This window comes from Amphiura filiformis, chromosome 6 (assembly GCF_039555335.1).
Source record: "Amphiura filiformis chromosome 6, Afil_fr2py, whole genome shotgun sequence".
NCBI lineage: Eukaryota > Metazoa > Echinodermata > Ophiuroidea > Amphilepidida > Amphiuridae > Amphiura > Amphiura filiformis.
In genome coordinates, this window is record NC_092633.1 from 28672154 (window position 1) to 28684386 (window position 12233).

A 12233-nucleotide genomic window follows, 5' to 3' on the forward strand; every position below is an offset into this window, starting at 1 on the left:
TACCGTAGTATGCGCTGTTTATTTCAAGCACCTTAAAGATAAGTCACCCACCCGCCTGCGTGACTTTCAGCTTAACTGCACATGAATAAAATAGAAACCAAACATTATCTTTACTTCATACCCGGTACCGGCAAGTTCAGTAAGAGTTGTTGCTAGATTTCTTATTGCAATATTGAGTGCAACCAGGAGTGCAACCCGGGGACGAGATAAGTTTTGCATACACATACATGACATAAATAATAATTGTCTATAAAGGCAGTGAACATGGTGAACAGTTAGGTTTTTGGTATGGGGACATGCGTAATGAATAATAATAGTTTTCATCTCGCGTGCAAGGTAGCTATGGCCTGGTAAACATGGTAAACTTAATGGAGTCCACGTGGTAAAATTATAATAATTCTATGATTGGTTGGTTGATGTGGTAGTCGGCTTAAAAGTTCGAGGAAACTATAGTGATGCTAGCTATATGTAAATCGAAATGGCCTGGTGCACCTACGGAGCCCACGTGGTAGGTAAGATGAATTGCCTGGGTCCTATGATTGGTTGGTTCATACATCTGGTCGTCAGCTTAAAACTTCTAGGAAGCTGGAGTGATATGTTCAGTTTGTTAAGCAATCTTCACCCACAGACATGGCTTTCATGAATCTGTCTCTGATTGGCTTCACAACAACTGCTATCCTAACTTTGGTGATCTTTTTCTGTCTGATACTATTGTATATCGTCAAATCGTATGGTCACAAAAACGTTGGAGAAGCATTTGAAGCTAAATATCCAGCGGGACCGCCAGGGTTGCCTATTGTCGGCAATCTCCTTACCGCTGGCAAAGAAGGGTGGTTGGAGAAGCAGGTCGAGGTTTATGGTGATATTTTCACCTTCAAAATAGGCACGATACCGATAGTCTACTTACACGGCAAAGCTTTGAAGGATGCTTTAAATTGCAGCAATTTTCTGTCCCAAAGAGCTCCTATACCGGCTATGTATGATTATTTCAAAGACCGAGGTAAGAATTTATTTTCTATCAGGTTTCCTTAACTTGGTATGCGATGCTCCATGCGCCGATTTTCTCCGATAAGTCACAAACCAATAATGAGTTCTTCCAATGGCGTGTAACAAGGGAGGATCTCTGATGAAGTACACCTGATGAAGTATTTCTGTAGCGCTGCATGACCCCTCGTGCAGAGGGTTGACCCCTGCTCTGGGAGTTGAGAAAATGTATGTCAAAATCGTACAATTTAAAAGTACCTGATCACGTTTTTTGGGCTCCATGGCCCGTACAGGGGGTGCCCGAGGGGTCCCCCTCTCCGAGTTTTGAAATTGTGCCAAAATATACTTCATAAATCGTTTGTTTTAAAAATAGCTGCTCAAGATTTTCTGTAGCCCTGCGTGACCCTTTTGGCAGGGGGACAACTGGGAAAAAAGCTCAAGACTATAAAAAGGTGAGGGACAATACCAAATGCTATCTTAATACCGCCTAATTAGACAGGGACAACTAGTGGCAAAGCCCACATATGTGTGTGGCATGTGATTGGTGACAGGGGAGGGGAAACTTGAGTAAAGTAACAAATGCCCCTGATTCCCGCCACTCCTATTGGACAGGGGAGGGGCAATGCCGCCTTCGCGCCGCCCCTATTTGACAGGGGGACTTTAGAAAAGCTCAAGAATGGGGCGGGGAGGGGTAAATGCCGCGATGTCCCCTTCATGGCACCCGTGTTTGAAAAGGGGAGGGGCAGCATACAGGGGAAAAGTCTAAGACTGAGAGGTTAATGCCCCGATATCCCCTTCGTGTTGCCTATGATGACAGGGGAAATCCCTAGAGTGTGGGGTAAATACGCGGATGCCTCCTTCATGTAAAAGGGAGATGGGCAATGGGAAAAGCTCAAGGCTGAGGGGGCAAATGCGCCGTTGCCCGTCCCGATTTAAGAGGGAAACTGGGGTACAGATTTAGACTAAGGGGGTGCCACCACTTTCTTTATTCTTTTAATCTTTCTTTCTGCTTTTCCCATTGAAATTTGACGGGCGGCCGCCCTTTTGCCCCCCCGGATCCGCCACTGCACAATACATATCTTTTGGGCATGAAGCATTAGCGGTCAAATACGATCGTGTTAATTCTGTCCCTATTTGCTCCCGTATCACCTTTAATAATCATGATAATAAACACTGATTTACATTGTGACTACTTTTATATAGCCTACAATATATCGCCGCTATTTTTACATACTGTTTTTAGAAAATCGCATTTTAAGTTTTTCCAATTTTGAAGACCCACTGAGAGCACCAAAGTAAACTAGAGTCAATAGAATCTGAGTACAAGCCGCCGGCCAGTAAATATATGTGAATGGGTTAATTTTGACCAATTTTATAATTTGACCTTTGACCCCTAAACCTTGACCTTTGGGATCATAAATATTTTGATCATGTTTGGAATGTCGTAAGAATCATTCCTGTTGAATTTGAGCTTGATTGGACCAATTCTAAAATTTGACCTTTGACCCTGGTTCACAAATGTCATTAAATGCATTTTCTTTTTCTTATGCATTTTCTTATTTGGAGTGTCAAAATGGTTATTACTTGAGCCCAAGAATGTCGGCGATTTAACCTTAGACCTCTATAACGTGAGCCCTGGGTCCTAGTGAATTTTAGCTCAATCGGAGCTTGTTTGTAGATTTAGACATTTGACCTTGAACTTTAAGCTATGGGGTCGAGACTATCATAGACCTCCCCCCCCCATTAATGTTGCATCACTGTAGCAATAACGGGCCCTATCCGTCTTCCATAGGCTGAGATACAGCAAATTTGGCTAAATTTTAAGAATTTTATCGAGTGCCAGAAAAGACCTTAGATGACCTTTGATCCCAAATATGTTACCCCCTAGTAAACATTAGTCAATGGCCATGCATGTGTGCAAGTGACACCACCTAGCTATTTCACACATAGCAGATATGAATTTTTGAAGTTCTTTGGACTTTGACCGGAAATGACCACTTAATGACCTTTGACCCCTTATACACGTTCATCGTCATAATCTCCTCTCCTAACCAGTCGTTTTATAGTCAACCTGCTGATGAAAAAGTAAATCATTCAGCACTGTAAGATCTACACAATGTCATTACCATAGAAGGAAATCTGAGGCTGTGTGTGGTTTGGGTTAAAGGATGACTCCGGCAATCACAACATTATGCCTTATATGTTAAACAAATAATTGTCAAGCACAAATCACATGTTTTTATTTAAAACAAACTCATATTGACCATAAATATGAATAAAAACAGCTGGCTCTCAACACGCGATATTCAAAATACCCGCGCCGAAATTGTCCAGTGCAATGACGTCGTGGTTATTTGTGCTCAATTGTTGTCAGCCTTCATTGTATTACTGGAACGTCATTACCCTCGACAATTTCGGCGCCCGGGAATTTTGAATATCGCGTGTTGAGAGACGGCTGTTTTATTGTTTTTATTGTCAATATGAGTTTGTTTAAAATAAAACCATGTGATTCGTGCTTCATAATTAATTTTCTAATTATATGACATGTATGAGGCATAATGTTGTGATTGCCGGAGACACCCTTTAATATTGTTGCAAACGAATGGAATAGGAAACTACAATAAAATTGATCATCATTCTCCGGGTCGATACATATGAACTTTTTCTCCCGCGTGTGTTTCCAATGTTAGCATCAAAATCTTTCCAAAATCGCTTTAAAAAAACACAATTCCGCTCACCAATTTCGCACGTTTTATTGAGCGTGTACAGAATTACTACTATCCTGTCACATGCCCAGTTTGAGAATGCATGTTTATTGTTGCCACTGTGACATATTTGAACTCTCCAAAATGACCTTTCCGAGTACAAATATTCGAGAATCTTATGTGAACATTATGCGGGGAATAGATTTTAAATGCCGGCACATCTCATCTTTTTTATCTCTTTTTATGCACAGGTATAGCTGGGGCTTCATTTCATGGCTTTTGGAAGAAGCAACGATCTTTCGCGGTCCGCATCATGCACAGCTTCAATCTAGGAAGAACCGCGGGGCAAGATAGCATCATCAGCGAGGTAGATAAGCTCATGCAGTTTCTGAGAAAGAAAGAAGGAAAGGAGTTCGATCCGGACATAATTTTGCAGCTAGCAACTGCGAATGTCATCAGTGCATTTGCATATGGTCACCAGTTCGCTTACGACGATGCGTATCACATTAAAATGATGAACAACTTGAGTGAGTGTATGCGGTCATTATCCTACAGGTGTGTCATAATGTTCTTCCCAACACTCTGCAAATTGCCCTACATCGGAGCCAAAGTCGTCTTTGACTATTTTGATGCACTAAGAGCTCAACAAAGAGTAGAAATTGAGCAACACAAGACAAATCTGGACAAAAATAATCCAAAAGATTTCATCGATCATTATCTGATTGAGATGGAAAAGACTGGAAGCGCACATGTTGGCTTTACCGATGACAACCTTGAGATCTGTCTTCTTGAATTTTTCATGGCTGGTACTACATCGTCAGCATCTACCATTTATTGGTGCATGCTAATGCTTATCTTGCACCCAGATATACAAGTTAAAATACAAGAAGAACTCGATCATGTCATCCCAAAAGAACAAGCTTTTGTAACAATAAACGATCAAACTCGTTGTCTCTACACTCAAGCGGTTATTTACGAAACCCAACGTTTTGGCTCCATTGCACCGTTTTCTATGCGAGCTGCAACGGAAGATACCCTGTATGAAAAGTACCGCATTCCGAAGGGAACATTTTTCATAGCTGACTTCTTGGGCACGATGTTGAGTTCCAAACTGTGGACCAATCCGAAGGAATTCAAACCAGAACGATTCCTGAGCAAGGAAGAACCGGTGACTTTGGTCAAACAAGAGTTTCTTGTACCATATTCTTCAGGTAGGCTATGTACCTCTGCCACCTCATCTTCCCAATACCTTCCCCTACGTTCCCTTTTGCATATACAAAACTACATACTTCTTTAAAAGTTTGTAATTTTGCATATGCAAAATATCATATTTTGCACAGTATGTAGTTTTGCACGCAGCACCGGTATATACAATAAATGGAGCTAAGCTTCCCCATATCTATTATCATTGACCTATGTTATAATGCAGTATCCGAGAACCGCACCATGTAGACATGAGAATTTTCAGCTTTTAACCTGAATTTTATTTGCCAAAAAGTATGCATTTTGGTTTTGGGGGTGCTTTTGCTCAATTTCATGCGTTTTTCAGGTTTTACATCGATCAAGTTCATGATTTTCATGCCTGATCGTGGGAGGTGTTTCCATCTGTTTGAAGCTATATTTATTTATACAATTTTGCCTTTTGTCTTTTTGTTTCAACCACAGGACGCCGAAACTGCCTCGGAGAACGATTGGCTAGGGCAGAACTATTTTTATTTATTGCCAATATCTGTCGAAACTTCAATATCCGCCTGCCTCATGGAAGTCCAATGCCTCCGTGTACTCCCAGTATTGGATTCAACAGGGTTCCTAAGCCATTCAAGGCATGCTTCATAACGCGTCAGTATGAAACTCACGTGGACACAGTGAGTATGAAGTGATCAGAACTAAGAACGGAACTACAATAAAGTGAATATTTTTAGTATGAAGCTGTTGGGCGGAATCCAGCAAACTATTCGATTAACTGACTGTGATTCGATATGAGAAGACACTTCTTACAGACTTGATGATTTTTAACACGAACTTTAAAATAATCTTTCTTTGTTATTCAATGTGGGTTTTACCATTTCAAACACACATAAAGTTACCGCGTAAATATTGACAAACTTCCATTTAAACTAACAAATGTCCAAACGAAGAACAAGCTCATCGGGTTCTCTTTGATTTGGTCGGAGATGGCCTGTGTGTTTCACCGGGGGGTTCACGCGCCCGCACTGGTGAAAGGTGCACCCATCCTTTGTTAGGGTTAATTAAATCAAGGGAAAATGAAGAGGTGGTGGGTTTTACCCCGGGATTTACCCACCAGGCTGGCAGGAAATCGTGATGTGAGGGGGGAAGGTCAAAACGAGGAGGAGGGAGAAATAAAGCTGCGAGGGCGCCCCCTGGGGATCATCTGCTGTCAAGTTTTCATGATTTTGGTGACTTGGTGACTATAGAAAGTCTCTATTGAGTAATATCACACCATCTGGGGGGGGGGGATATTAGGCCTATACATTTTACAGTGATATACGTGGTTAATAAATTTCTTTTACTCTCAAATGAAATCATCATTTGACATTTGATCATTTGTTAATTAAAACACTGCTCACGAGTAGCACAAAGCATATCATTATACTGGGATGAGATTATGTTTTACGGAAAATTTGACGACTTGGGCAGGCAGGGTTACTACAGTTGTATAACTTTTAGACATTGTTTTGTATCTTCAAAAGTAATGATGAGAAGTACATACAAGTATTAATTTTTCGTTCACCACAACAATTTTCCTTATCGATAAAAACTACATATGTATTTTCTAAAGACATAGAACTAGTAACTGTTTACTTGAATTTTAGAATTAGTACCTTATACTCTTTTTATATCTTAAAATATCCCAAATTTTGGTCAAAATTGAAAGAAGTCAAATTGTAATCCTTTAATATGACCCATACTTTTGAAACGTTTCTCAAAAGTGCTAATTTTTTCAGAAATCTGCATTACTTTTAATGATACAATACAAAACAATGTCTAAAATTTCTCATTTGCAATTAGAGTGACCCTGCACCCTTAAAGATGTTTCAATATCGTACAATTTGATAACGACTGACCGTCGTGTGACGTCACGATTCGCTGCTTCTGCTCATTTAAGAACATATGCAAACGTAACAAATTTATATTTTTTTATCTTACAAGTATATATATATATTTTGTATATAAATGTTTCACATTATTGTGGATTTTAATGAACAGGCATAGACCTATATCTTGACACTAAATGATAAACGAAGTATTTATTTGTTGGGTCAACAGTGATGCATTTTGCACGTAAATAATGTGAATATCACACATTATTATTATAAACAATTTGATACATTTTGTTGCGTATTATACTTGCGAAACTTGCCTAAAATGACAGAAAGAGGAAACTGTACATAAAGATGTTGCAATATCGTACACTTATATGAGTTAATAACGATTGAACGTCGAGTGACGTCATGATTCGCTGTTTCTGATCATTTAAGAACAAATGCAAACGTAGCAAATATCTATTTTTAACGTACAAGTACATATTTTGCATTAAATGTTTCACATTATTGTGGATTTTAATGAATAGGCATACACCTATCACTAAATGATGAAATATTTATTTGTTGGGTGAAAAGAGATGTATTGTGCATGAAAATGCAGGGTTATAAGTGGGAAATTTTAGATGTTGTTTTGTATTGTATCAAAAGTAATGATAAGTACATGATGATGCACGGAATCCAACTAGCACAGCATATTTCTGAATAAATGAGCAGTTTTTGAGAAAACCACCAAATTTAGTTTTCCCATGCCAAGTTTTTCGTCCACCACAACGAATTACCTTAACTTTCCAAATCGATACAAAATTGCATATTTATGTTCTAAAGACATATAATTTGGAAAAAAAGAGTCAAATTTCTATCCTTCCCTCAAAATTACTCACTTTTTTCAGAAATCTGCATTACCTTTAAAGACACGATACAAAACAATGTTTAAAATTTCGCACTTGAACTTAGAGTGACCCTTCATCCTTAAAGATGTTTCATTATTGTACAATTAAATGAGTTGATAACGACTGAACGTCGTGTGACGTCACGATTCGCTGCTTCTGCTCATTTCATTTAAGAACAAATGCAAACATAACAAATGTATAATTTTATCTTACAAAAGTTGCAAGTACGGTATATATTTTGTATATAAATGTTTTACATTATTGTGGATTTTAATGAATAGACATAGACCTATATCTTGACAATAAATGATGAACGAAGTATTTATTTGTTGGGTCAACAAAGATGCATTTTGCACATAAATAATGTGAATATCACACATTATTATTATAAACAATTTGATACATTTTGTTGCGCATTATACTTGCGAAACTTGCCTAAAATGACAGAAAGAGGAAACTACATAAAGATGTTGCAATATCGTACACTTATATGAGTTGATAACGACTGAACGTCGAGTGACGCCACGATTCGCTGCTTCTGTTCATTTAAGAACAAATGCAAACGTTCAAATTTCTATTTTTAACGTACAAGTACATATTTTGCATATAAATGTTTCACATTATTGTGGATTTTAGTGAATAGGCATATACCTGTACCTATCACTAAATGATGAAATATTTATTTGTTGGGTGAAAAGAGATGTATTGTGCATGAAAATGCAGGGTTATAAGTGGGAAATTTTAGATGTTGTTTTGTATTGTATCAAAAGTAATGATAAGTACATGATGATGCACGGAATCCAACTAGCACAGCATATTTCTGAATAAATGAGCAGTTTTTGAGAAAACCACCAAATTTAGTTTTCCCATGCCAATTTTTTCGTCCACCACAACCTTAACTTTCCAATCGATACAAAATTGCATATTTATGTTCTAAAGACATATAATTAGTAACTGTTTGCTCAAACTTTAGAAATAAGACCTTATACTATTTTCATACCATAAAATATCCAAAACTTTGGTCAAAATTGGAAAAAAAGAGTCAAATTTCTATCCTTCCCTCAAAATTACTCACTTTTTCAGAAATCTGCATTACCTTTAAAGACACAATACAAAACAATGTTTAAAATTTCGCACTTGTACTTAGAGTGACCCTTCATCCTTAAAGATGTTTCATTATTGTACAATTAAATGAGTTGATAACAACTGAACGTCGTGTGACGTCACGATTCGCTGCTTCTGCTCATTTCATTTAAGAACAAATGCAAACATAACAAATTTATAATTTTATCTTACAAAAAGTTGCAAGTATATATTTTGTATATAAATGTTTTACATTATTGTGGATTTTAATGAATAGACATAGACCTATATCTTGACACTAAATGAACGAAGTATTTATTTGTTGGGTCAACAGAGATGCATTTTGCACATAAATAATGTGAATATCACACATTATTATTATAAACAATTTGATACATTTTGTTGGGCATTATACTTGCGAAACTTGCCTAAAATGACAGAAAGAGGAAACTGTACATAGGTTTAAATATTTAAGTAAGGTATTAGCTATAATTAAGGATCAGGCAGAGTTACTCGAAGTGGAAAATATTGTTTTGTATTGTATCTTCAAAAGTAATGATAAGTATAATAATGATGCACGGAATCCAACTAGCGCAGCATATTTATAAATAAATGAGCAGTTTTTGAGAAAAGCACCAAATTTGGTTTTCCATGCCAATTTTTTTCATCCACCACAACAATTTACCTTAACTTTTCAAATCGATAAAAACTGCATAGAGATGTTTATTTTTATACTCAAAATTGCTCTATTTTTGTCAGAAATCTGCATTACCTTTAAAGACACAATACAAAACAATGTTTAAAAATTCGCACTTGCACATAAAGCACATAAAGCGACCCTGCATCTTTGGTTAAAGATGTTTAAATATCGTACAATTAAATGAGTTGATAACGACTGAACATCGAGCGACTTCACGATTCGCTGCTTCTGCTCATTTAAGAACAAATGCAAACGTAATAAATTTCTATTTCTTAACATATAAGTATATACTTTTGTATATAAATGTTTCATATTGTGGATTTTAATGAATAGGCATAGACCTATAGGACATTAAATGAACAAAGTATTTATTTGTTGGGTAAACAAAGATGTATTGTGCATGTAATTAATGCAAATGGAATTATGTGAATTATTATTACAAACAACTTCTATTTATATGGCTAAAATTATCTTATATACGCGTGTGTGTTAATGGTTTTGTTTTCGATTGAAATAAATTGTTTCAAAACAAACGTCAATCATGAGTTAGGGTCATATTTTTATGAGTCATATTTTATTTTATTGATTTATATTATTATTCACCCGAAGCCAGCCGAAGTTTGTGGCCCTCATGGACTTAGCGAGCGCGTAGCGTTCAACCGAAGCGCTCTGACACAACCTCTTTTGATTCGCTTCAAGTTTGGTAGTGACGTCAATACTTTTTTGCGGTTGCGCCGCAAGCATGCCGACAAACCGCCCTTGTACAAGTGCGAGTACGCTCCGTGCAATTAACACCCGCGATTCGATATTGCGGCAAGCGCAAAACACACATAGGTTACTACCAAACTTGAGGTGAACCAAATTATAGTATACTAAAGCTACAGAGCCCGAAAGTAGTGCTAAGTCCAATAATGCTCAGAGGCAACCAAACTCCAATGGATCGGCAATCAAACTCCCATATGGCAACGCGGGGAATTAACCCCGGCCACAACGGTGAGAAGCGAGTGGGGAGACCACTATAGTGCAGTTACGTCCACGGCAAATTCACCGTGACTTCTTCAGCCATAAACCCGCTCATTGAAGATTAAACCGATATATGCAGTACTAAACCATTATATAGTAATCTATTGTCCAATGCAAATTTATTACCACCTGATAATATCAATCCAATGAGCAACCGAATTGTCCGCTACGGACGACTAATCCTATCGATAATGACGCTATTGACATGTACGAGCGGAGCTCCACTGACCGAGTTTTGGGGTATTTTTCACTGGTTTGCAGCTGTTTGCAAGACGGACCACCGTTATTATAAGGACTATGCCAATTATTTAAAGATTGACATGTCAGCCATACTTGATTGACAGAAAGTACTAAATCTGTACCTATGACGGTTTTATGACACCAATCTTCCAAATACGACCAAGCAATGGCTGCCCGGTGAAGCAAAATGTGCATTGGAATAACACGGCGAGTTTGGATAGATGGCTTTTTAATAAAAATGTATGTTCCCCCGTTATTAAAGCTTGTACCGGGTTGAAGATTCAGATATTTGGAAAAGAATAAGTAATTGAAACATAGACCAAGTACTAAAATCATAGCTTTTATACTTTTTGATATATGTTGCTAACTGGTTCATCCCCTATAGCTACAACACAGCGCTACCAGTAGGGTTCAATTGCCTATTGTGAGTGCCCCTGTGTTGTGTGCATACATGTAGTTAACAATAACTGCACGATGACATTACTCACCAAACTAAATATTTTGGACATTCGCAAAAAGTTAGAAAAGGTTGCCAGAAAACGTTTAAATGTCGAATTATATAAAGGTGCTATATAAATTTTCATAACATTCAAAAACATTGTTTGAAAATAATGTTATTTAAGTGTTGGCAGAATATTAGAAAAAATGTTTCGAAAAATATTTTCCAATAATATTGCTGTAACGCCCAAACCAGGTAGTACCATCAACCATGCCACAGACTTCAAGTACTTGGGTTCCAAGATGGGCTCTAGTGTTGGAGACCTAAAAAAAGAAGAAAAGCACTAGCCTGGGCAGCCTGGAAACTGGAACGCCTTTGCAGAAGCCCATCTCTGCCAATCGATACAAAAATCAAGCTGTTTTAGACAACTTTTCTTTCTGTACGGGTGTGAGTCATGGGTTATAACCAAGGACATGGAAAACAAAATCAATGCCTTTGCAACATCTTGCTATAGAGTCACGTTAAACATCAAGCGTGTGGATCGGATTCCAAATGAAACCATCTACAATCTGAGCTAATCTGACCAACATCACTCCACTGGTTGCCAGAGTCAAGATTCAACAACTCAAATTTCTCGGCCATATACTACGTCTTGAAGACGGCGAGCCTGTTTTATTCTATCATATGGGAAGAGAAAACCGGGACGGCCATGCACACTGTACTTTCAGTATGTCCAGCACCTCCTGGGAGACACTGAAGGGATACTACAGCCAAACAAATTGTTTCACTTGCCCAAGATCGCAATAGTTGGATAGTTAGCATTGTAAAGTCTGCCAAAAATTAGCTAATTTTTGTACAATTAATTGAGCTCAAAACTAGTTACTAAAACCGACAAATTATACATAATTATGTCTTTAAAATAATTGGTGTGTTTTTTATAGGTGCTTTTTATTTTAACTGCGTTTATTATTGTAGAAGGCTTTGTTTTTCCCTAGTAAAAGGCATTTGCCCTCCGTAGTAAAGTATGGTAAACATGGTAAATGAAGCATGAACTTCTGCGACCTTTATTTCTAACTTTGTGGGTTTCAATATTTGATATTAGTA

The 12233-nt window shown here is 37.5% G+C and overlaps 1 protein-coding gene across 1 annotated transcript; it reads left to right on the plus strand.

The window, feature by feature from the left end:
* Window positions 1–222: 222 nt before the first annotated feature.
* LOC140155228 (cytochrome P450 2D10-like) lies at window positions 223–6755 on the plus strand. The gene is made up of 3 exons (XM_072177980.1): window positions 223–1000; window positions 3941–4900; window positions 5355–6755. The coding sequence occupies exons 1-3, from the start codon at window positions 631–633 to the stop codon at window positions 5567–5569; spliced, it is 1545 nt and encodes a 514-aa protein (XP_072034081.1). The 5' UTR covers window positions 223–630; the 3' UTR covers window positions 5570–6755.
* Window positions 6756–12233: the final 5478 nt, after the last annotated feature.